At 44.7% G+C, this 26045-nt stretch overlaps 1 protein-coding gene across 1 annotated transcript in view; it reads right to left on the reverse strand.

Annotated features, from left to right (window-relative positions):
• Positions 1-1104: 1104 nt before the first annotated feature.
• itga3b (integrin, alpha 3b) overlaps positions 1105-26045 on the reverse strand; it is a 57506-nt gene continuing 32565 nt past the window's right edge. The window contains exons 2-26 of the mRNA XM_064923953.1: positions 23025-23152; positions 21862-21944; positions 20863-21112; positions 20620-20718; positions 20078-20282; positions 19197-19390; positions 18035-18123; positions 16557-16693; positions 16253-16342; positions 16097-16164; positions 13182-13324; positions 12388-12534; positions 12207-12304; positions 11334-11502; positions 11137-11211; positions 10943-11022; positions 10714-10791; positions 10438-10540; positions 9986-10162; positions 3012-3128; positions 2726-2839; positions 2520-2618; positions 2245-2370; positions 1676-1839; positions 1105-1194 (exon numbers count right to left, since the gene is read on the reverse strand). Coding sequence (XP_064780025.1) covers positions 1729-1839; positions 2245-2370; positions 2520-2618; positions 2726-2839; positions 3012-3128; positions 9986-10162; positions 10438-10540; positions 10714-10791; positions 10943-11022; positions 11137-11211; positions 11334-11502; positions 12207-12304; positions 12388-12534; positions 13182-13324; positions 16097-16164; positions 16253-16342; positions 16557-16693; positions 18035-18123; positions 19197-19390; positions 20078-20282; positions 20620-20718; positions 20863-21112; positions 21862-21944; positions 23025-23152 — 2980 coding nt within the window. The 3' untranslated portion in view covers positions 1105-1194; positions 1676-1728. The remainder of the gene's footprint in view (positions 1195-1675; positions 1840-2244; positions 2371-2519; positions 2619-2725; positions 2840-3011; positions 3129-9985; positions 10163-10437; positions 10541-10713; positions 10792-10942; positions 11023-11136; positions 11212-11333; positions 11503-12206; positions 12305-12387; positions 12535-13181; positions 13325-16096; positions 16165-16252; positions 16343-16556; positions 16694-18034; positions 18124-19196; positions 19391-20077; positions 20283-20619; positions 20719-20862; positions 21113-21861; positions 21945-23024; positions 23153-26045) is intronic.

The following is a 26045-nucleotide window of genomic DNA, read 5'->3' on the forward strand; positions in this document are numbered from 1 at the left end:
ATAAAAAAAATAATTATGTGCAAATATTGTAAAATCCAGGTGTGCAAAGCTCTTAGAGACTTACCCAGAAAAACTTACAGCTGTAATCACTGCCAAAGGTGATTCTAACATGTATTGACCCAGGGGTGGGAATACTTATGTAAATGAGATATTTCTGTATTTAATTTTCAATATATTAGTAAACATTTCTAAAAAGATGTTTTCCCTTTGTCATAATGGGGTTTTGTGAGTAGATGCGTGAGACATTTTATTTATGTAATCCATTTTGATTTCAAGCATTGTAACACAGCAACATGTGGAATAAGTCAAGGGGTATTGAATACTTCCTGAAGGCCCTGTAAAGTGTCATCACTGAATCGATCTCTTTGAAGGCACTGTCATTGTTCTGTCATAACAAAGTCATCCTGATGATTAATAAAGCTCTGCACAGTTCAAAATAATCTCCCAAACTACTGTTGTAGTGACGTCATCGCTAAACCACTGACAATCAGTGACATTCTAAAACAAAGAGATATGAAAGGATCAGTACATTCACTAAGAATTTTGACAGACTCTCTACAGACTCGTTCACCTGATTTAAAAAAATAAACAGTGACGACAAAAAAACTACTTTGCTCAGGAACTTGCAGATAGATCATATGGAAGAAAAATATACATGCAAAGGTTTTTTTTTTTTTTAAATATGCAGTGGTAGGAAAATAAATCAAATTTACAACCAAACTGGGATTTTTAAACACTCTTTCAATGTACAACACTGCTTTCATCAAAATACTTTAAACATTGCAATTTCTGAAACAGAATATTTGGCATATTGCACAAAAAAAGAACAAAAAAATATTTTGATGAAATCTACAGAGGAGAAAGGTTCCAGAATCAATGTGGTCAGTGATCAGTATTCACAATTGGTCTGTGTGCTGTGCCCTCCAAGTTGTGTGACATCCCAAAAACCCTTGTGTCCTTCCACACAATGCTCCTGAACTTTGGCAGAGGTCAAGAGTTCAGAGTTCAGGGGCATAGGTCAGGGTTTCAGTAGTAGTAACGTTGCATCTCTGTCCAGTTGGTGATCCAGTACTTCTTGTCTGGATCCTCTGGCTGGAAGCCCATGTTAAACTGGTAGCGTTCCTCCTTACGGATTTTCACTCCATGGTACTTTGGCATAATCCGGTAGTAGATGGCCCGCTTGAAGAAGCCAAGCTGTTGAGAAGACAGACAGGTAGACAACACAGCATTATGGAAAGCCATATTCAAATAGTGTTGAACTGTTGATTTTTTTTTTAATGTAAGAATTGGAATATCTGGAGGCTAAACTCAGGAATTAGACAAAGTTAGACAATTTCTGTTAGAAATGTATTTTCCCATAGAGTAAAAAAAAGTGATTGAAAAGGAAAGAGTAGTCATTCATCAGGAGAGTGAGAGATGCTGCAGAATAGATACTTCGTAAATACGGTAGAAAAGACAAGTAGAAAATATTAGATACAGCACACTATCAGCCTGAAAAAGAAGGGAGACACAAACGCTAGTTAGAATTGACAATGAAGAAGAGTTAGTATGGAATAAATCCAAATTCCCATTCGACACATTACTATCCAACAACCAAATTCATCCCACAATCTACAAGGCGTTACATCTAGTGTGCTAGACGCTGCCCGCGGCGGAGGCCGGAGGACTGCATTACCCAGGCGCCCTAGTGGAGTGTAGCATGGCCCCTCATTGGGGGCCTCTCCTGTCTCAGTAGTCCTCAGTCAGCCTCTCCGTCTCTGAGGGCTGGCTCTTCATCTCAGCCTTCTGGCCTTTGGCCTCGTACATCTCCCTCCTGCTGGCCCTCCTGAAGAAGCCACACTGGGGGACCACGCGGTACAGTTAGACTGGAGCTACATGGAGAAGCTAACGACTACAGAAACTAGCGGTAGCGAGCTAGTGCTATTGGGTTTAATGGGGAAGCACTTATACATACTGTAGGCTAGTCACTAGCAGTAGCATGCTAAAACTAGCGCAGTTGAGTTTAATGGAGTATTACTGATAGGTACAGTATAACATACCTGATACAAACACAGTCAATATAAAAAGGCAATCACAAATGTAGGCAACATAGAATAATTTATTTTACTGGTGCATTGGAGTAAATGGGATACTATTGCAAGCAAGCACTGCACAAAAGACATGTCATAACAGGTTTACATTCAAACATGATACCCACAAAAAGTATAGTTATAGTTATTAATCAGAAAGTCATTAGGGTTTCACCTTCCATAGTATGATGCTGATGACTCCTAACAGCAGGATTCCTGCTACCACGGCAACGATGATGATCCACAGGGGAACCTCGTAAGGTGTTTCCACCCCAAGGACTGGGTCAATGTCCACTATGAACTGGAGGATGGAAAAGAAAGAAAGATAGAGAGAGAAAGAAAGAGAGAAATAATGAAAGAGAGGAATATCACAATTAATATACATATCATCCATACCATACTAAGAATACCATTTGTCTACATCATCATCATTATCGTTATGACACTAACCTCTCTGGTCTCATTTTCCATCTTGATGGTGGGGTTGTCCGTCACAAGTTTCAGTGTGGCCTGACCTCTAACCTTAATCCTCAAAGCATTTTTATAGTCCTGCCAAACACACACACAACCCAAAAAGGTATGGTCATGACCCTATTCGGATTTGGCAATTTGACCCTTTTGGTCAAAGAGTCTTGCTGTATCATCTGACCTCTCACCTCTAGCATAGTGCTGTTCCACACCCGTGACCTCACAATGATCTTGGCAGAGGTAGACATGTTGATCAAGGGACAGGTGAACGTCACACAGCGGGCTGTCCACTTTGAACAATCCTTCACAACAAAAACATGCCCAGAATTAGGACCGGACATTAGACACTAGGCTCATCAATGGTGCTTCTAGAGCCCTTAAATTACAGTAAGTGTCTGGATGAGCTTTTATGATCCCAGCATCAGAATTGGTAGATCATGAACATAATTCAATTGTCTAATGGCCTGTCATCACCAGGAGGTAGGTCTCTTTACGAGGAGTCAGCACAGTAAGGACAGCCTGTGGCTCGATGATGCGAGGGTGTTCGCCCTCCACCGCTCGCTTGGGACGTTTGCTCCTGTTCTTGGACAACTGGGCAGAGAGAGACAGACAGGAGAGGAGGAGAGGAGGAGAAAGAGAGAAAAGGTAGAAGAGGAATATACAAAGAAGGGGAGGCGACAAACAAAGAGACACATTACATCACGTTACAACAGTAATTACTGGAATGGAAATAAAGACAAACTTGCTAACTTCTCAAAATATCATTGACCTTTTCAGTCTATCTTTGTGCAGACATAGGGCTCTATTCAATCTGTATTGCTGAAACGTTACAGATTCCAAGACAGAAATGTATAGGTCATTTCCGATTGAGCAGACATACACAGCGTTTACCGTGAATGCAGTCTCCGCTAAAGCGGGAACATTGCCTTTAAATGTCAATCATGGTGTAAAGCTGAATGTCCGCGGTGCAGATGGGCTCGATTCAATCAGATCTGCTTTACCCGACATCTGCTTAGCGATTGTTTTGGTGGTGTCGGAGGTCGAATCCAAAAGCGTCTCCTGGCATTATACCGAAAGCAGACATTGGCTGCTTCGGAGTCGAACCCAACACAGCCTTGTTTCGAAGTAGGAACACCGGAATGTGAGATGTAATCTACACCTCCATTAGGATGATAGAAATGCTCATCATTTTGTTTATGACACCTTTAACCTCATTATTTCTATATAGCCTACACTTTCTTGTTCTGAACTTTTAACGCAAGTGGGACGGGTGTGGCTTCGTGACAATGATCAAGACCCAGCTAACAATTTTAGGGAGTGAGAACATGTTTGTTACGTTACCCGTAATGTTCTCTTGATGTTTGAGTGTCCAGTTCTGTTAGTTAGGGGGAATATTAACCTGTTTTAACGCCTGGGATCAATAACCCTTTTTCTTCAGTGTACTTTTAACAGAGCTGAGATTTACGTCAAAGTGCATTCGCACCTTTGCTTACGGAGGAGGGCTTTGGGTTTCTTCTGGACAGGCCCTAACTATCCTGGCCAAATAAGCACATGCTCTAGAGATATCCCTTATTGGGACAGTGACTTGGTTGTTCGTCATTGGTGGTGGCCTGGATTCTAGACCCCGCTAGTGGTGTCAGACAACTCTAACTTCCTGAGCAATAGATGTTCACGTATTCATTTGGCAACCGTTACAACACAGCTATCTGATCTAATTGAAATGAGTTTCTCATTGAAAGATGGGAACTGGTAGAACTCTAGACCGTATTTGTTAAATCCACACAACATATATACTGTGTAGAACAACATACGTCTCTGATAAAGACTCCCCTCAGCCTCTCGTCACTGGATTTCGATCTGCAACACCCCTAATTGGTTGCTGTAGCATGTCTGTACTTTCTCACATTTGCAATTCAAGCAATGATGATGCCAGTTGTACCAAAAACAATACACAACCCAGAGTTCCATCTCCAAGTTTTAATGTGGAAAAAAATGGTCAAATTGCAACAGAATCACTTGAGACCAATGTTTGGGGTAACATATTACTTACAGTTGTATTACTTTTATTTGTAGGAGTGATATAACGAGTTCATGTCTTCAAATACTGTATTGTTATTACAGTTACTTTTTCAAGTAAGCCATATATTACTTTCAGAAACATATCTCTACCGGCGTGCTATATATATTTTTAAAGCTTTGTCTCATACTAACAGAATTCATGCTGTAGGCTAACACGTTTCCAATAGGCTACCGTAAAGCTGAAAATCAAAGAAAGATGGCAGCTGTGTTCTTACCCCGCTTAGCCATTTCCTTGTTGAAATGCTCCCATTATTTTGAATTAATCAAGGTGAAAGAGAACAACATTTAAGTCAAATGCAAACTCTGTGACCTCCCAAGTGGTGCAGTGGTCTAAGGCAGTGGTCTAAGGCTCTGTTGGTGCAGTGGTCTAAGGCTCTGTTGTATTTGTTATTGTGCACTTGTTTTTATGGGTCTCGTCCCCTGTATTATTTAGAGGTTTACACCTCGCTCTTGTGTTTCGGTTACATCCCTGTGTTATATAAATACATGTTTGTTTTGGTTACATCCCTGTGTTATATAAATACATGTTTGTTTTGGTTACATCCCTGTGTTATATAAATACATGTTTGTTTTTGTTACATCCCTGTGTTATATAAATACATGTTTGTTTTTGTTACAACCCTGTGTTATTATACATACATGTTTGTTTTTGTTACATTCCTGTGTTGTATAAATACATATTTGTTTTTGTTACAACCCTGTGTTATTATACATACATGTTTGTTTTTGTTACATCCCTGTGTTATATATACACACACACACACAAACGTTTGTTGTTGGGCTTTGTCCCCATTTTCATGACATACTTTATTTTGGGTTGAAAACTATTACGTATTCCTGCGCCTGTCTCCCATCATTATACAGCGTGACAATATCTATAGGGAATGTGCTTATTGGGCCAGTATAGTTAGGCCCTGACCAGAAGAAACCATAGCCCCTCCTCCCTAGGCAATTGTGATCGGATTGGCTCAACAACAGTAACAAGATGTGATGTGTAAAGACATTTTGGGGGGAAACACGAATGTTCTTGCAACGCTCCCATGAAACGTGTCTAGAACATTAATATCTTGTATTCTGGGAACATGGCAACCATGGTCTGTGTATGTTTGGTGGGATGCTGATTGAATATTCTCCTAACCCACCGAAAACTGGACACACAATTAAACTTGTCTATTACATGAATAACTTATGTTCTGTGAACATGGTAACCACGTTCTGGGTAACTTCCATGTGACATTAAGGCAATGGTCTCTTGGAGACATTCCTTGCACATCATGGAAAGGTTCTCATGAAAACGTTAGTTCATGACCTAATGAGACTATTATGGGAACGTTCTCTAAAGATGTAAAAACCTTTGTTGTTAGCTGGGGAGCAGCTGCTCTCCGATTTGACAGCTCCAACATAGTTACACCTCCGTCCCGCCAAAATATCAGCTATGCGGGTGTCGGCTATCACTGGTTAACGGTTGAACTGATTGAATCTAGGCCTGTCACGCCCTGGTCGAAGTATATTATGTTTGTCTTCATTTATTTGGTCAGGCCAGGGTGTGACATGGGTTATTGTGGTGTGTTTTTGTCTTGGGGTTTTGTGGGGTGTCTAGCATAGTCTATGGCTGCCTGAGGCGGTTCTCAATCAGAGTCAGGTGATTATCGTTGTCTCTGATTGGGAACCATATTTAGGCAGCCATATTCTTTGAGTATTTCGTGGGTGATTGTTCCTGTCTCTCTGTTTGTTGTCACCAGATAGGCTGTATAGGTTTTCACGTTCCATTTGTTGTTTTGTATGTTTAAGTTATGTCATGTCTCGTTCGTTATCATTAAAGAACATGAGTAACCACCACGCTGCATTTTGGTCCGCTTCTCCTTCGACAGACGAACGCCGTTACAGAATCACCCACCACAACAGGACCAAGCGGCGTGGTAACAGGCAGGAGCAACAAAGGGAGGAATGGACATGGAAGGACGAATTGTTTGGAGAAGGACCCTGGGATCAGCCTGGAGAATATCGCCGCCCCAAAGAAGAACTGGAGGCGGTGAGAGCTGAGAGGCGCTGGTATGAGGAGAAGCAACAGCGGCAGCAGGAGCAACAATATCGGGACTACACTACTTGGGTGGAAATAGACAGGTGGGCGGTCGACCCAGGGAGAGTGCCGGAGCCTGCCTGGGATTCGCTGGAGCAATGCGAAGAGGGGTATAGGAGAATGCAGTTGGAGAGACAAGCACGGCGGCGGGAAGGAAGCCCGAGACTCCGCCCCAAAAATGTATTGGGGGGTGGGGGGGGCTCAGGGAGAGTGTGGCAGAGTCAGGAGTCAGACCTGAGCCAACTTTCCCTGTTTATCGTGAGGAGCCAAGGAGGAGACCAGAACCAGAGCCGGTGTTAGAGGTGAGCGAAGCAGAGACCGTGAAGGAGTTAATGGGGAAATTGGAGGAGAGAGTTATGGGGGAGTTGCTGAGTTGGTGCTTTAGGTACGGTATTCGCCCGACGGAGCGTGTCGGGGATTTGATGGCACCTGGGTCAGCGCTCCATACTCGTCCTGAGGTGCGTGTTAGTGGTGAAGTTGGTGCCAGCCTCACGCACCAGGCCTCCTGTGCACCTCCCTAGCCTTGCACGTCCTGTGCCAGCACTTCTCTCAAGATCTCCAGTACGCCTTCACGGTCTAGCCCATCCTGTGCCACCTCCACACACCAGCCCTCTGGTGGCAGCTCCCCGCACTAGGCTTCCTGTGCGTGTCCTCGGCCCTGTACCACCAGTGCCAGCACCACACATCAGGCCTACAGTGCACTTCGCCTCTCCAGCGCTGCAGGAGCCTTCCTCCTCTCCTGCGCTGCTGGAATCTCCCGCCTGTTCAGCGCAGCCAGAGCCTTCCTCCTCTCCTGCGCTGCCGGAGTCTCCTGCCTGTTCAGCGCTGCCAGAGTCTTCCTCCTCTACAGCGCTGCTGGATTCTCCTGCCTGTTCAGCGCAGCCAGAGCTGCCAGCCTGCATGGAGCAGCCAGAGCTGTCAGCCTGCATGGAGCAGCCAGAGCTGCCAGTCTGCATGGAGCAGCCAGAGCTGCCAGTCTGCATGGAGCAGCCACAGCTGCCAGTCTGCAAGGAGCTGCCAGTCTGCAAGGAGCTGCCAGTCTGCAAGGAGCAGCCAGAGCTGCCAGTCTGCATGGAGCAGCCAGAGCTGCCAGTCTGCATGGAGCAGCCAGAGCTGCCAGTCTGCATGGAGCAGCCAGAGCTGCCAGTCTGTAAGGAGCTGCCAGTCTGCAAGGAGCTGCCAGTCTGCAAGGAGCCGCCAGAGCTGCCAGTCTGCAAGAAGCCGCCAGAGCTGCCAGTCTGCAAGAAGTCGCCAGTCAGCAAGGAGCAGCCAGATCCGTCAGTCTGCCAGGATCTGCCAGTCAGCCAGACTCTTCCGGATCTGCCAGTCAGCCAGACTCTTCCAGATCCGCCAGTCAGCCAGACTCTTCCAGATCCGCCAGTCAGCCAGACTCTTCCAGATCTGCCAGACTCTTCCAGATCTGCCAGTCAGCCAGACTCTTCCAGATCTGCCAGTCAGCCAGACTCTTCCAGATCTGCCAGTCAACCAGACTCTTCCAGATCCGCCAGCCAGCCAGACTCTTCCATATCCGCCAGTCAGCCAGACTCTTCCATATCCGCCAGTCAGCCAGACTCTTCCATATCCGCCAGTCAGCCAGACTCTTCCAGATCCGCCAGTCAGCCAGACTCTTCCAGATCCGCCAGACTCTTCCAGATCTGCCAGACTCTTCCAGATCTGCCAGTCAGCCAGACTCTTCCAGATCTGCCAGTCAGCCAGACTCTTCCAGATCTGCCAGTCAGCCAGACTCTTCCAGATCCGCCAGCCAGCCAGACTCTTCCAGATCTGCTAGACTCTTCCAGATCTGCCAGACTCTTCCAGATCTGCCAGACGCTTCCAGATCTGCCAGTCAGCCAGACTCTTCCAGATCTGCCAGCCAGCCACTCTTCCAGATCTGCCAGCCAGCCAGACTCTTCCAGATCTGCCAGCCAGCCACTCTTCCAGATCTGCCAGCCAGCCACTCTTCCAGATCTGCCAGTCAGCCAGACTCTTCCAGATCTGCCAGTCAGCCAGACTCTTCCAGATCTGCCAGTCAGCCAGACCCTTCCAGATCTGCCAGTCAGCCAGACTCTTCCAGATCTGCCAGTCAGCCAGACTCTTCCAGTCAACCAGACTCTTCCAGATCTGCCAGTCAACCAGACTCTTCCAGATCCGCCAGTCAACCAGACTCTTCCAGATCTGCCAGGATCTGCCAGAACCGCCAGCCAGCCAGGATCTGCTGGATCCAACTACCTGCCTGAGCTTCCTCTCAGTGCTGAGCTTCCTCTCAGTGCTGGGCTTCCTCTCAGTGCTGGGCTTCCTCTCAGTGCTGGGCTTCCTCTCAGTGCTCGGCTTCCTCTCAGTGCTGGGCTTCCCCTCAGTGCTGAGCTTCCCCTCAGTGCTGAGCTTCCCCTCAGTGCTGAGCTTCCCCTCAGTCCCGAGCTGCTTCAGTCCCAAGCTGCCCCTCAGTCCAGTGGGGTTCTGGGTGAGGACTACTAGGCCATGGTCGGCGGCGAGGGTGCACTATCCTAGGACGCGAGGGGGAGGAACTAAGACATTGATAGAGTGGGGTCCACGTCCCGCGCCGGAGCCGCCACCATGGACAGACATCCACCCGGACCCTCCCTATTGTTTTGATGTGCGTCCGGGAGTCCGCACCTTAGGGGGGGTTCTGTCACGCCCTGGTCGAAGTATATTATGTTTGTCTTCATTTATTTGGTCAGGCCAGGGTGTGACATGGGATATTGTGGTGTGTTTTTGTCTTGGGGTTTTGTGGGGTGTCTAGCATAGTCTATGGCTGCCTGAGGCGGTTCTCAATCAGAGTCAGGTGATTATCGTTGTCTCTGATTGGGAACCATATTTAGGCAGCCATATTCTTTGAGTATTTCGTGGGTGATTGTTCCTGTCTCTGTGTTTGTTGTCACCAGATAGACTGTATAGGTTTTTCACGGTCCGTTTGTTGTTTTGTATGTTTAAGTTATGTCATGTCTCGTTCGTTATCATTAAAGAACATGAGTAACCACCACGCTGCATTTTGGTCCGCTTCTCCTTCAACAGACGAACGCCATTACAAGGCCATAACAAATATTTAGCCTCTTTTAGACTTGTGAGTCAGATTCAAGTCTGGTTTAATTGGGTGTTTTGTTCCAAACAGTACTCTCTATTGCAAATATTTCTGATTAACTGTGGGTGTAAACAGAGATTGAGGAGTCCTACGTTAATCATATTTTTATAACACACTGGTCCCAGTTGGCCATAGAGATACAATATAATTCGGTGGCCTGTATAGAGCCTCAAGACTCTGGTAACTCACTGTGAGTTTGAGAAGATTGACGATGTCCCCTGGAGGGACACAGTGGGTCTCAGTTGTACCCTTGGTGACGATCTCAGTCAGGTAGAGAAGCCACTTCCCACTGGTCACCTCGAAGGGCCACTCAAACTCTACGGCCAGGGTCCCCAGCGCCCCCAGAGGCTCTCCCTCCACTGACACCTGGTGGTAACAGGGTGGTATCAAAGTCACCACAGGACAGACACAGGGCAACAGGACAGATATCGATATAGAAATACAATGTATACAAAGCTGACAGGATTCCTCATTCTGTGACAGCAAAGCATGTCTGTTCTACATAAAGAATTGGCAAAGTCTTTCCATCCACATGTTACCTCACAAAACTGTTACGCCTACAAGTACAGGTCAGAATGTAAGGGAAACATGACTCACTAGCCCACAACATGGCTGACGTTAGCTAAGTGTTGGTGTCTCACCTTGAAGGTGTATTCCACAAGACTGCCCACGTCACTGGTCGTGTTCATAGCTGATTCTCCCATCACCTCCCCGCTGAAGTAGGTCTGGACCAGGGGATTCTCTCTGTTTAGAGAGGGAGAGAAGGGGAAGAAGAAGAGAGAAGAAGAAGGATAAGGGAGGGGTTCAACAGAAGTTAGTTGGCTACAGTGTTATACCTCCTTATCCATTTTGAATGAATCCAGCCACACAGCATGGCATCAGGACAACATGAAACATGTGTTTAAAGTTCCACTTACATGGAGAAGGAGGTCTGGATGGAGGTCTCTATCAACAGAACCACAGACACCGGGTACAGGTCATTCTGCTCACTCAACCTGGGGAAACAACACCGACACAAGTGTTTATTCAGCTAGCTTACCCACTTAACCCTATTCATATTTCAACCTTGGACATAAAGACTGACTGTTGCCGATCTGATAATGAGTTCACGATATAGAGCGACGACAAATGCCTCCTGTTACTTACGTGGACAACAGCAACTGAGACTCAATCTCCCTGGTTTGGAGGTTGATCCCTGTTGTTTCAAAGATGAGCTGCAGGGAGACCTGCAAAACCCCAGGATGGTCATAATATTTGAACTACTGCCAATCAATATGCCAATAGGTTCAAATGAATGCACGGTATACATGATACGTGGAATAACAACACCGTGGCCTTACCTTCTCATTGCTCCTCAGTGGATTCCCCAGCTCACACATAACAGTCTCTCCAGCACGGCATTCTACACCAGTATCCTGCACATAATATAGGTATGGTTCTACTATCTGCATGTACAGGACGTACTGCAGTTAAAGGAGCAATTCAAGTCAACAGCCAGAATTCCCCCTAACCCTCTGTCACCCTCTGGTGGACTTACATGGGAGCGCACGCCAGAGTAACGGAGCGTGGAGGGGGTGGAGATGTTGAGCATGGCCTGGTGGGCGTCCTCAGCTACCTTCCCAGGGCCTGGCACGTTCGTTATCTCCACAAGTAGCACCACCTTTTTCACATTACTGCTGTACTGCAGCAATTGGCGTTTCCCCTGACTGCGTACAAACAGAGAGCAACTATCACAGTTCATGTATGATTTATTTAGCCTTTATTTTACAAGGCAAGTCAGTTAAGAACAAATTCTTATTTACAATGACGGCCTACCCCGGGCCGATACTGGGCCAATTGTTGCCGCCCTATGGGGGCTCCCGATCACGGCCGTTGTGATACAGCCCGGGATCGAACCCGGGTCTGCAGTGACACCTGCGCTACTCGGTCCCTTAAATTATTAGGGGCCTTATACAAAATACTGCACCAGAGAGAGATCGTGTTGAATCTGAAGCACTGTGGTCCACGCCGTTTTTTTGGGAGGTCTACCGGGGTCACACTATATTTGGATAGTCCATCTGTAGATGCTCTACAGATTGTCATACTATCAACAAACTATCTGTTGATGAGCAACTGACTATCTGTTGATAAGCAACTGCTTCCTGAAGTTAGGTTAGGGTTTTTGGGAAAGTTTTAGAATACGGGTAGGGTTTAGGTTAGAGTTAGGATAATGGTTAAGGTTAGGGTTAGTAGATAGTCTGTAGAGTGGGCTATGCAAAGAAATTGTCACCAACTATTCTACATGATTGGGGCTTGATCAAGTCTCGATTAATTCAATTCCAACTTACAGTTATTAGAGTCAACTTAATTTTCAACGTATTCAGACTGACACCCCGTGTTTTACACATCTTCCTCTGTGTTTTCCACATACCTGGGGTAAGGCTTCAGTAACTCGTTCGCAAACGCAGCTGTTAGCTGCAGGTTACTGGTGCACCTGTTGTCTGAGCCACACTCCTTCTGGAAGTTGATCTGCAAAGGAGGAGAAAGAGTTCCATAACGTACTCATCACTCCCTACATACTCAATGGAATTATTCCTAAGCCAGTAACATACCTCTTTCCTCTCAGTCACTTTCTGTTTGTGGCTCAGTACAGGGTAGGAGTCCAGGTTCTGCAGGGCCTTTCTAACTTTGGGTTTCTGCTCATCCAGGGACACGTTAAGGGAGAAAACCACCGGCTCCAGTTTGTCCCTCACAGGATCCTGGAGACGATGATACAGATGAGTGTGTGTGTGGTCATATGTGTGTGTGTGTGTGTGCCTGTGCCTGTGTGAGCAGTCATATACAGTGCACTTGGAGAGTATTCCATTTTGGTACCCTTCCCCAGATCTGTGCCTCGACACGATCCTGTCTCGTAGCTCTACAGACAATTCCTTCGACCTCAGGGCTTGGTTTTTGCTCTGACATGATACGGTTAACTGTTGGACCTTATGTAGACAGGTGTGTGCCTTTCCAAATCATGTCAATTCAATTGAATTTACCCCAGGTGGACTCCAATCAAGTTGTAGAAACATCTCAAGGATGATCAAAGGAAACAGGATGCACCTGAGTTCAATTTCGAGTCTCATAGCAAAGGGTCTGAATAATTACGTAAAAAGTAAATTTGCTAAAATTCTAAAAAACAGTTTTTCGCTTTGTCATTATGGGGTATTGTGTGTAGACTGATGGGGGGAAAAATATGTAATACATTTTAGAACAAGACTGTAGCAAAACAGCGTGTAAAAAGTCAAGGGGTCTGAATACTTTGCAAATGCACAGTGTGTGTGTGTGTTTTGTGCGTGCGTGTGTGCGTGCGTGCGCGTGCATGTGTGTGCGTGTGTGTGTGCGCGTGTGTGTGTGCAGTATTTACCTCTAGTCTGAGCTCCAGCACCTGACACTCGGTCTTAGGAGATGGCATGGTAAGGAGGCCTGTGTAGGTGGCAAGCTTATTGACAAGGAAGAGAACTCGAGGGCTCCGGCGATGCATGTCGGCTTCCACTGTGTACTTTACCACTGCAAAGGGAGGAAAAACAAAAGTAGATAGATGTACAGCCATACATACAGTACATACAGTGCATCCCCCTCCATACTGTATGTATTTAGACAGTGAAGCTGTTTTTCTTTTTGTTCGGCTCTATACTCCAGTTTCAAATTAGGGGACATTATAGCATGTCAGCTTTTAGTTGAGGGTATTTTCATACATAAAGTGTATCTGTTTTACAGTTTAGAAAAGAAAGCACTTCATGTTTCAAGTCCTCCCCATTTAAAGAAGTCCTAAGTACATTTTTGTATTTTAGCAGACACTCTTATCCAGAGCAACTAGGGTTAAGTGCCTTGCTCAAGGGCACATCGACAGACTTTTCACCTACCCGGCTCGGGGATTCAAACAAGCAACCTTTCAGTTAGTGAACCAACGTTCTTAACCGCTAGGTTAAATTCACTTATAATGTATTCAAAAGCTTATTATTGGGTCCCACATTGCTTGCATGTGACTGCACAAACCTGTTGGATACATTTGCAGTTGGTTTTCACACAGTAGGAACACAATGGTGAATACTGTCTTGTGCCATTTTAAGTAAGAACAGAAGCTTTTTATTAACGCTTTATTGACAGACAGAGTAGAAACAGTGGGAGATGAAGTTGGAAGGCAGCACACTGGGATTGAAATCTGATTGATTGAAATTGAAATCTGGCCTCTAGCTGGGAGTCACATATCTGCATGGAGCTAGGAGTGTTACCACAGGACCACAGCTCCACACTGGTGGAAGGTTCTGAACATTTCTACATTCATGTGAATGCCACCATGATTATGGATAACCCTAAATGAATCGTGAATAATGATATGTGAGAAAGTTAGATTGTACCCCAAAATGCTAACCTCCCCTTTGTTGGTAATGTTTTATTGAAGCCTCTGACTAATCATTATTTATTAAGAACTTTTTTTTATATCATGGCATTACCAGTTTCACATTTTTAACCCTTTTTCTTTTTTAGTTACAGGCTTTGTCTCATCACTGCACCCGGTCTGCCACAGGAGTCACTAGAGCATAATTGGACAAGGACATCCCTGTCGGCCAAACCCTCCCCTAACCCGGACGAATTGTGTACCGCCCCATTGGTCTCCCAGTCGCGGCCGGCTGCAACAGAGCCTGGACTCAAACCGGGATCTCTGGTGGCACAGCTAGCAACTGCGATGCAGTGCCTTAGACCACTGCACCACTCGGGAGGCCGCAGTTTCAATTTTAAGAGTTCAGAAACATCTTATCTCACCACTTAGAAAGAAAGTTACTCCAGTCATCATTCACCATTCAGTTACTATTGGGCAAATTATAACCCAAAACCCAACCAAAACCCAACTAAAAAAAAAACAAATGCATCCAAAGAGTTTGTAGAGTCACAAGCGTGATGACGTCATGGGACCAAATGCTACTTTATTACACTGTAAGTGAATTTGTCCAAGTACTCTTGACTTATTCACATGGGGAGACTAGAAACATAAAGTGATTTAATAAAAAATAAAACATGTGCAGTAGTTACAGTCTTGTCTCATCGCTGCAACTCCCGTACGGACTCAGGAGAGGCGAAGGTCAAGAGCCATGCGTCCTCTGAAACTCAACCCAACCAAGCTGCACTGCTTCTTGACACAATGCACATCCAACCCAGGAGCCAGCCGCACCAATGTGTCAGAAGAAACACTGTACACCTGGCAACATGGTCAGCGTGCACTGCACCCGACACAGGAGTCGCTAGTGCACAATGTGCACGAGGATATCCCTGCCAAGCAAACCCTCCCCAACCCGGAGAACACTGGGCCAAATGTGCACTGTCACATGGACCTCCCGGCTGCAACAGAGCCTAGGTTCAAACTCAGACTCTCTGGTGGCTCAGTGAGCACTGCGATGCAGTGCCTTGGACCACTGCGCCACCCGGGAGGCAGGGCTTTCATCTTTAAACGGTAAAACAGATAAGTATGAAAATACCCTCAAATAAAAAGTTACATTCTGTACTGTCACCTCATATGAAACGTTTGATCTCAAATCCAAAATGCTGGGGTATAGAGCCAAATTTAAAAAGTTAGCTTCACTATGAACATCTTGGCCATGTTCTGTTATAATCTCCACCCGGCACAGCCAGAAGAGGACTGGCCACCCCACATGTGCTCTCTCTAATTCTCTCTTTCTTTCTCTCTCTCGGAGGACCTGAGCCCTAGGACCATGCCCCAGGACTACCTGACATGATGACTTCTTGCTGTCCCCAGTCCACCTGGCCGTGCTGCTGCTCCAGTTTCAACTGTGCTGCCTTATTATTATTCAACCATGCTGGTCATTTATGAACATTTGAACATCTTGGCCATGTTCTGTTATAATCTCCACCTGGCACAGCCAGAAGAGGACTGGCCACCCCACATAGCCTTATTCCTCTCTAGGTTTCTTCCTAGGTTTTGGCCTTTCTAGGAAGTTTTTCCTAGCCACCGTGCTTCTACACCTGCATTGCTTGCTGTTTGGGGTTTTAGGCTGGGATTCTGTACAGCACTTTGATATATCAGCTGATGTACGAAGGGCTATATAAATAAATTTGATTTGATTTGACTATCCAACGCAGGAGGTCGGTGGCAACTTAATTGGGGAGGACGGGCTCGTGGTAATGGCTGGAGCAGAATAGGTGGAATGGTATCAAATACATCAAACACATGATTTCCATGATTTCCTCACCAGCCTCCTGTGCTGTCCAAATACATATAAAGGCGAGTGCATTCATCCGTATTAGAAAGGGAATGAAACTCACTGATGTTTTTCTTGAAATCTTTGTTTCCATTGCTGAGTGTGTAGGAGAAACACACTGTCACTGTCACACTGTAGAAGACATAGAAGAGACATTAGTCAAATAACAGTGGACATGAATTTACTTCATACAGCGTGATCTGAGAGGAACCTTTCTCACCAGGATTTGTTTCCACGGGGACAAAGGTTAGGGTCCACAATCTCTGGCAGCACGGTGAAGTTCTTAGAGAGATGGATAACTGGACGAGCCCTGGAAATGAACAATGTCAAAAGATTACTCAAAGAATAAGAAGACAGAGACAACAATAAAGATATTATTATCAAGAGAAGACGTGCAGGAGAGACAGATGAAATAAAGTGAGACACAAACAAGATCCTGGATGAATTATATCCAAGTTTGTTATGGCAGTTTTAGCTGATTCAATTCAAGTCAATACATACTGTATTTATTGTCCACAACTTACCTGAGCAGAGCGATGCGGTCATCCAGAGACCCAACCAGGAGGTCAGGGTAACTGTTCTCATCCATGTCCATACCTCCACTGATGGAATAGCCAAAGGTCTGGAACCCACCACTACCCACTGACTTCCCCTCAATAACCTATAGGGGGCAACACGAACACGTTACAAAACTACATAGATCGTGATACAGTATCTTTCCCCCATTTCCCTGTATTCAACTCTGTTCTCCCCGTTTTGGCTTCATAGCAGATAGTGTATTGTGCATTACTGGGGGAATATTAATGAACTATGAACTATTCATGTATAAAAGGAATCAAACCAGTCTAATGTACCTGTTTTCATCTGATTGTCAAACAAATCACTTCAAAAAGAAGGTTACCTTCGCACGTTCATTCAAAATAATTCCAGCATCCGAACAGTGCACTGGGCACCCGCCAACTTTCCTTCAATTCGCAAATGGTTGAAACTATCTCATTGGAGAAAGCATCGGAGCGAGCGAAACAGCACCCCTCTGTCTTACTATATGTAGCCCATGTATCTGATGCTGTCTGGCCAAAAAGAGTATGACATGCCATACTCATTTTGGCTGGAGCGCATCAGATACATGGCCTACACATACATGTCCTCCGCCTCTACGATGAGGGCAGTATTATCAGCAGCGCCTGTGTTTTTACTAAAGAAATGCATATCGTATCCTCCTAGAGAGTCTAAGGGCCCGAGGCTAGGTTTCTACTAAGCTATATGGAATTGTTTCAAGATGGTCATACCAAGGATCATTTAGCTATTTGATTTTGAATTTTAGGACCCCTGCAGGTATTCCAAAAAATATATAAAAACATTATTTGACCTTGCTGCTATTAGCCCATAGAAACGCAGTGAATAACAGATTCACCCATGGAAAAAAAGATGTAATCAAACAAGTGTAATCAAAAGGAAGTATGTTTTGAAATGTCTGTCCTATATCTGAGATATATAGGACGGACAAAATAAATCAGGAAAATAAATGAATCAGGAAAATAAATAAATACATTTTACCCGTATACTTTTTAAATTGGAAATGCCCTATTCACTTCTATTCATTTTTTGTCCCTTCACTTCCATTCAAGTTCCGTGACACTTGTTGGGGTCATAGAGCAAAACGGACAACACCACCATGTTCGTGAGAATCTCATATTTCCATAGAGGGGTAACCCAAACCGCGTCTAGCCCAAACCATTCGGACTCCACCAATGTTTTTGTGAGAAGACCGATTTTTAAGGATGTTTCCTGGTCTGGCAAACACCGCTGTAGCTCTGCCACCTTCAGAAGGCCGACATTGAGACGCGGACCATGCAAATGAACAGATATCTCTAGTTTGAAGAGGCACATGATTTATTATATATACAATTATATACAGGTAGTTTTTTTTATTGCCCAGCTCACGAGGCCCCATGATGATGTGTTCCCTCTTCTGCCTGATGCTAAGTATGCCAGTGTGTACCTGACTAGGCTCCTCAGAGATTCCCTTCTTGCTTCCCATCCAGATGTAGACATTCCCAGTCTCATGGAATGGGGCTCCTACTGCAAAGTCTATAGAGGAAATATAGGCATTGGAAATACATGACCATACATTTTGAAAATGACCAATTCAGTTTGCTTCAACAATTAATAATCTGCCTATTTGATGCATGTAATACATGAAGTAAGTAGTGTGCAGAATACCATCTCTGATAGGCAGAGAGCAGAGCGAGAGCAAAGAGGAAGAGGCAAAGCGAGAGGTTTTACTCCCGCCAAAATGTGTTTCTATGGGATTATTTTGGACCTAAGCTTGTTGCCTGCCTTTCCGCCTTTTGGAAAATGACTCCCATTGTTAGGGCGGAGACATGATCATCTCATCATTATTTACAGATCTCTGCCTCTAGTTCCAGTGTAAGCCCTTGTGCTGGCTGTATTTCGCCACTAGGTGACAGCAGGATGACAGTAGAAATGTTTTTAATGGCCTGGAGAGCCATTTGTGACATTCCTTTCTATCCGGACTCCTTTGGATGTCCAACTCTGATGTCCAACTCTAACCCCATTGAGGGTTACCTATAAAATGGTTTAGGTAAGGTTTAAGGTTAAGGTTAGGTATGGGTTATGGTTTGGGTTAGGTATGGGTTATGGTTAGGGTTAGGTATGGGTTATGGTTTAGGTTAGGTATGGGTTATGGTTTAGGTTAGGTATGGGTTATGGTTAGGGACATCGCAAGGATCCCAGAAAACCCATTTGTAACCTGTCTGATTACACCAATGCTATTTCCCTCTATCATATCGGTGAGACTGTAACACTTAACAACGCACATCCAACAATAAGAGTCTGAGCTTGGATCAGAATCACACAATGGATTCTGATAGGAAGTTAAACATGATCCTCTTCCTCTTCTACGTCCTCATTGCGGTACAGTTCCGCACCGTTCAAATTCTTTAAAAGTGCATCTTTCCTCCTCCCTTCTTTGTAGAAATCACTGATTAGAATTGACCGGACAGGTGAAAGCCACGTGGTGGAGCCCTTGTGTTCACCTGTCCAATCATGTGAAATCTGTGATTACTTCAAGTAAAGGAGGAAGGAATTATTCCCTTTTTAAGGAATAATGCCCAAAAGATTACCCGTTATGGTAGGCCTACCTTGGAATCCATCTTGGTTGACGTCGCCAATGGCTGCCACGGCGAATCCAAAACCAGATGCCGTAGGACCCTTCAGTACCATGCTAGGTGTCTTCTGGAAAGAGCCGTTCTCATTCATGAAGACGTACACCGCTCCTCCCTCCTCCTTCTGACGGTCAAAGTAGAATGGGGCACCTACGATCAGGTCATTCCAGCTAGGATGGTGCAAATGAAAACACAAAAATATGAACACACAACACATTCTGTATCATTGTAGCATATAGCACATGGATCATAATCATTATATGGTTTACCAACCATTTTACCCACCTTATTCTTCATTCCAATTGGCTTTTAGAGATGCTTTGACATGCTTTATATCTTTTGGCTTGTCTTTTGTACAGCCCAAATATTTTCTTGACAATGTGTTATTCAGTATCATCTTTTTCTCGGACATGCTGACAGACCATGAACCCAAATGCTCAAGGTTTTATTCATGTATTATGAGAAATTGAGAGCACACATCCCTCAGCCATAATGTCATGTCAGATACCGTATCAGAGGTGGTGAAACGACCAGGACAACCTCTCCAATTCAACCACTACAGTACAGTATTCTCTGCATCACTGGTCAGGTAGAGTGTGTACTCCAAATAGTAGGTAAACACTACAGATGACGGGCTATCGGTACATTTGCATTTTATTGAGTGATACAATTCAAACTCAATCAATCCCGTATCAAAACAATAACTGTTCTCAATACTATTCTCAAAAGATTAGCATATGCTAATCTTTTGCCTCTGAGTTTGCTATTGTTTTGTTCTAGATAATCAAGCTTTTGGCATATGGTACACTGAGAGACGCACTAAAGCTGGGGATTTCCTATGGACAGTGATGACATACTTGTCATTGTTGAGGTCGGTGACAGCTAGGCTGTTCCCAAAGTACGAGCCCACTTGTTCTCCTGGGATGATGAACTCGGTCACCAACGCTGTGTTGCCCTTCTTAGCCAGCATCACTGAGCCCTTGGATTCATCTCTGGGAGACCCCGTCACTACCGTGAAGTAGTCTTGACTCAGCAGCTTCTTGTCCTCATTGACAGAGTAACCTGTGGTGTTAAAACAACATTAAAACAATGTTACAGTACCATTTATGGCAGGTAGGGCTAATCATCGCCCTTCTGCACAAAGGCCAAAGGTAACTTCCTGTGATACAGTTGCCACTATGCTAAACGGAGCGCCACCATCTAGATAGCATCGGTAGTTCCTTTTTATAGTTCTCTTTCAATTCATACATTCAAAAAGATGTTTATCTTTCTGAATGGGGGAGTGGTTATGTTTGAGAGTGTTTTGAAATGGAAGCGCAAGAGACACTCCCTTACAGTAAGCTTCCTAGTCTACCCTGCTAATCCAGAATTGGCTCTACTAGCCAGGTCACTGATATACCCATGTAGCTGTATCGTCTGTTCAGTTGCCCAAAGTCTTTGTCACTTGAGTCCCACGCGTTTCCTGGATCAGGGTCTCTCCACGTTACATGAACGTTGCCTAGGTAACAAAGACAAAAGAAAACAATACAGTTTCACATGAACTTTTAAGCCATGACCTTCCAGAAACGCGTCCAGAAGAAGCCTTGTTTACTATGTTAAGTCTAGTCTATGAGACCGGGCTGTAACTGCTTTTGGTGCCCACCTTGCCACACGTAGCTGCCCACAGAGCCGATGTAGACGTCCGTGTCGGTCATGCCCCCCGAGATGCCCATGTTGCACAAGCCCTCCAGCTCCATGTCGAAGTTGGGGTTGCACACCTCGTAGCTGTAGGCCTGCCACTCGTCGTTGGGGTCGAAGGTTAGGTCATTGCCCCTGACATAGCACTTCCCCACCATCCGCAGCTGCTCCTCCGCGCCCCCCCGCACCACCTTCACGTAGCGGTGCCCACAAGCCTGGACACGAATTAGACATTCAACGCAGGAGTTCCTTTTTGTTCTAGTAGTGGTATAATTGAGTAAATTTGACATTTTTTACAGTAGCAGGTGTAATAAGATGAGTTTGCTGTAAAACCTTAGTGCCTATGTCAAATGTAGTGTAGGGCTGCTCATTTGAATTTCCTGTCTTTATATGTCAATTAGAACATCGTTTTTTGTATTTAATATTATGTCTTTATTGACCAAACAACAACCTTTTCTTCCCATACTGTTGCATTGTGGTCATATCACTGTAGTGAATCCTGAACTGTCAGTGCAGCTGAACACTGGGACACAGAACACATGCAAACCAAATACATGGTCAAACAGCAGGCCAGAGACTCTGAATATGTGACCTACAGTATGTACTAACTTACCAGTGTTTTTCATACTGCATGTATATAGTGTATTGTGTTTGTGTATTTGTATGTAGGTTTCACAATGGACAATAAAGTATATCGTATCGTATATTGTATCGTATCTAGTGTCTAAGCCTATGCTTTATCTATGGTCTTAAATTGACCTTATCTTACCCTCACATGGCTAGCCTTATCAGGAGCTATCTTTGATTTTCCATAACTCAAACTTTGGCATAAATCATGAACTGATGTCACCGTCAAAGACAGATCTGTGCGAAATGTTTTGTTATAAGCATCTAGTATCTCAAGATAGGAGACGGTCCACTTTCAGTGAGGAAAGAGAACCAGAGGGTGTTGTCCCACTCTCACCAGCACTCGACCACCTGGCAGGTCTCTCTGGCTGGCCACAGTCACTCCCAGCCACATCCCCTCCACCATCTCAGACGAGTCCGCTGTGGGAGACACACATCGCACTCATTGCTTTAGAGGGAATGCTTTATTTTAAATAGAAACATAACGCTGTGAACTGTTGTCTTCTGCGACTGTTAATTATCATGACCGTATAGTCACATCAGAAGTGATCCATAATAAGTTACTGGTTGACTCAATGACAAAGAATGAATCACGTATTCAATGTCATTAAAAGATTATAAAGCTTCCATATTCACTTTTTTTTTACACTTAAATGAAAAGTAGCAACAGAGCAGACATATACATACGACAATGTCTGACTGTTATTTGAAACTTAAGGTTCCAACTGAACAAACCCCAAAATATAACAACAGGATGTTCATCATGAAAGTAAGACACCTAGCAACAAAAACAGCAGCAGTCTCATCCAATGTGGATCAAGCCTGAACAAGTGTAAACCCCAAAAATGTACAGAGACTGACTAACATCAAAAAGTGCATTATCATTCTTACTTTCAGCCTCTGAGGCTATAATTGCCTCCTCGGTGAGTCAGTCTACCGTAACCTTTAATTAAGACTAATTCAATATGTTCCTACTTGGAGCATGTCTTTCAGAGATGACAGAGGCTAATACTTGCTGGTTGGGCTTAGCATATCAGGGCAGAGGTAAGGGTTTGGGAAGCGGGGGAATTTGTCTAATTTGATAGTCTACCTTTGGGGGCAGGAGGTATTCTGCTTGGTCTGGAATAAGTATGAGATAGCTAGACCTTGATATCAAATACAGGCTATCCTACAGTGTTTTTTAAAATGTATTATTTTAGATAAAGAGCAGTGTCAGAAACTGACAGTAAATGCTTTGGCAAGTTTGTATGGACTGTTTTTGCAATTTTGAAAATTCCACATAGAAAATTCCACTCAAGGGTGAATCCCCACTCAGGTGAGTGAACCCAGTCTCCACAGTAACAAATAACATACAAAGCATAATTCAGTGGTTCTAACAAACACATCCTTATCTAGCCACCTAAAGAACCTCCCAACCAAGCCCCATGTCACCCATTCAACCAGGAGAACCCTTTTATATAGAGAGGACACTTCAATGACAGTGAGAGTGCCAGTACTTACTGGAGCTGACCAAGTCCATCCTTTCACAGTCGTTAAGCTCTGTGGTGACAGGACAGGAGTAGATGGCGCCTGTCTCATTGACGTTCCTCAGAGCCAGGGCTTTCTCCTTGGGTGCTCCTGACAGGAGACTGAGTACAGACAGACAGACAGACAGACAGACAGACAGACAGACAGACAGACAGACAGACAGACAGACAGACAGAACAGAGCCATAAAGTCTGTCAGGTTTATAATATAACCTACTGTATATCAACATAGGCATTCATGACAGGAACTATAATTCATGGATATTCACAATTAGGAACAATCACTCTAGGAAGTTGGGAACTATTTGATTCAGAAACTATTTGATACAGCAAAACTGTTATTGTTCATCTTGTACAACAACTTGGGACACGTAGCTAGAGATGTTTGACTTCACTTAATGATTTGGTCAGCCTTCTCTAGCCCACCCCGACCATGTCTTCCCCACAACCACCCACAAAGCCTCTGGGCTGGGAGAGAGCAACCACATGACCTTTAAAATTTCTCAGAGGGAGAAGATCAGAGTGTGGGGGAGCCAAAGCATGAACCATGGTACAAGTCTGGACGCAACAGACAGTGGCTTAGGGATCCAACCCTGTCTTTTTCTTCACTCACCCGGACAGCCACAACATTAGCACCAGGGTAAAAAAGCTGTGAAGCAGCCAGCGTTATCTACAAGGAAACTGACCCTGTGGCTAGCCGCAGCATTCAAAGTCAGCACATGATTTATCAAACCTAATTTGTATAAATTAAGTAAGTGTGTAAGCATGAGATACATTTGTATGAAATATGGTTAGCGATTAGCTAAGATGCTAACAATGAATCAATGTTGTCAATGAAGAAATAGAGCACTGAGTGGGACTATGGTCTGTTGTGAACAGTCCCAGCTCAATGGTCAAAATATACTACTCCGTTGCTCAATTTGACTTGAAATGGTTCATTTTCCAAAATCAACCTTCACAAAGTGTTTACCGTGTGACTGTAACATTGGGTCGTGTTATTGGCACAACTCGCTGACGTCAACAGGAAGTGGGTTGAGTGTTTTTGGTGCCTTGACTTAAAACTCAAGTCTCACACTCATGTAAATATCAAGTCTCACACCCATGTAAATATCAAGTCTCACACCCATGTAAATATCAAGTCTCACACCCATGTAAATATCAAGTCTCACACCCATGTAAATATCAAGTCTCACACCCATGTAAATATCAGGGTTCATACCTCACTGAGAAGTAAAAGTAAATCCATTGCACTGAGTGGAGAGATAGGAGCCGCCCAAGAAGAAACACAGCCTACATTCAAGGAGAGTGCTCTATGTTGAGAAATACAAAGAGAGTTTCAAAGTAAATGTCTTAAGCTTCTGAGGGGAGTGGCAGGATTTAATTTGAGGTATAGGCATTTGAAGGGAGGATGAGATAGTCCAGGTGAATATTTCAAAGATGTCCAGACGTGATAAAAATGACTCAGATAACATACAGTTCACCTTGTGAGTCATACTGGTGAAAACATTAAGGGGTGGTTTGTGTGTATAAAGTGGAGATTGTGGACCGTGTGCCTGGCACCACCAGTCCTACAAAGGCCTCAGTGTTTATTCACTTAACACGACACAGGATGGCCAGCCGACCTTCCCAAACGCCCACATCAGGCACCCTTACTGCATATCAAAAATAAACATATGCCATTTCCCAGATGCTTTTATCCAATGCAACTTTACAGTCATGTGTGCACACATTTTACCTGTGGGTGGCCCTGGGAATTGAACCCAGGCATTACAAGCACCATGCTTTACCAACTGAGCCATATAGGACCCCATTAGAAAGGTGAACACTAACAGCAGTCTACACATAACAGAACTATACTATGTCATACGCCAAGGGGGTTTTCCTGGTCATGTGACCTGAGGAGGAGAAACCTCCTGTCTCATGTCACACAGTGACAATGTACCGAAGTTTCCCACTACTAAATGGACCAAGGTAATTCAGCCCACATAAGACTATACAATAAACATGGACCCGAAATAGATATAAAGACAGATTACTGGTGCAAGGGTATCCTGTGCCCAACCGTTACAGAAATTACTGGCATCCCCTCTCCCAAGAACATGGCTCTGACATACTTCAGCTACAACAGCAATCACTGCCTCATCTGAAACAGCGACGGGAGCCAATTATCCCTCCTTTCTCTCGATGTGCATTATCAGCCATTAATGAATTACCTTGCCTGGGTGATGACAACCAGGGCCAATGTGACCCAGGTCTGCACACTGTGCACGACACTGTAGGCTCCTTAGGGAGGCAGAGAGACTTTGGCTCTGGTGGTCACTCTGTAGCCAGGCTGTATCTGAGATTCCACAGACAGTCGCAGGACCGGGACCAGACAGATATGCTGCAGTAGGACCCAGCACAAGGTTTAAAGGAAGGAGAGGAGAGGCCCATTATGCAGCAACAGGGTTGTGTGTGTGTGTGTGTGTGTGTGTGTGTGCGTGTGTGTGTGTGCGTGTGTGTGTGTGTGTGTGTGTGTGTGTGTGTGTGTGTGTGTGTGTGTGTGTGTGTGTGCGTGCGTGAAGAGTCAGACACCTGTGTGGGCCTTTGTGTGTGTGTCCACACACTGGAATGTGCAGTAGTTTGTTTGAATATATGTCTGGCTGCTAAATCTTGAGACAAGGCCACCCAAGGAGATATTCAATTGAAAAGTCACACCAAGGGTGAATACAAGGACTTATGGATAAAGTCTAAATCTATAAATGTCAAATATGGGACTTGCTATACCTGTGAGAAAACTCAACACCATTTACATGGATTCGCCGACCTCAACAATACCCGGGAGACAATAGAGTTATAGACCTTTGCTCATTGTGAGAAAGTAAACAAAACAATACACAAAACACTGGATTCATTATTGTTGTCCAAAGCTGTGATGAATTGGGGCACAGAGTTTACTAACCGCTAATCTGGGCAATGGGAAGCTAGGGCCAGTGAACTGCTGGAATAGCACACT

This window comes from Oncorhynchus masou, chromosome 18 (genome assembly GCF_036934945.1).
Source record: "Oncorhynchus masou masou isolate Uvic2021 chromosome 18, UVic_Omas_1.1, whole genome shotgun sequence".
In the NCBI taxonomy this organism is placed as follows: Eukaryota; Metazoa; Chordata; class Actinopteri; order Salmoniformes; family Salmonidae; genus Oncorhynchus; species Oncorhynchus masou.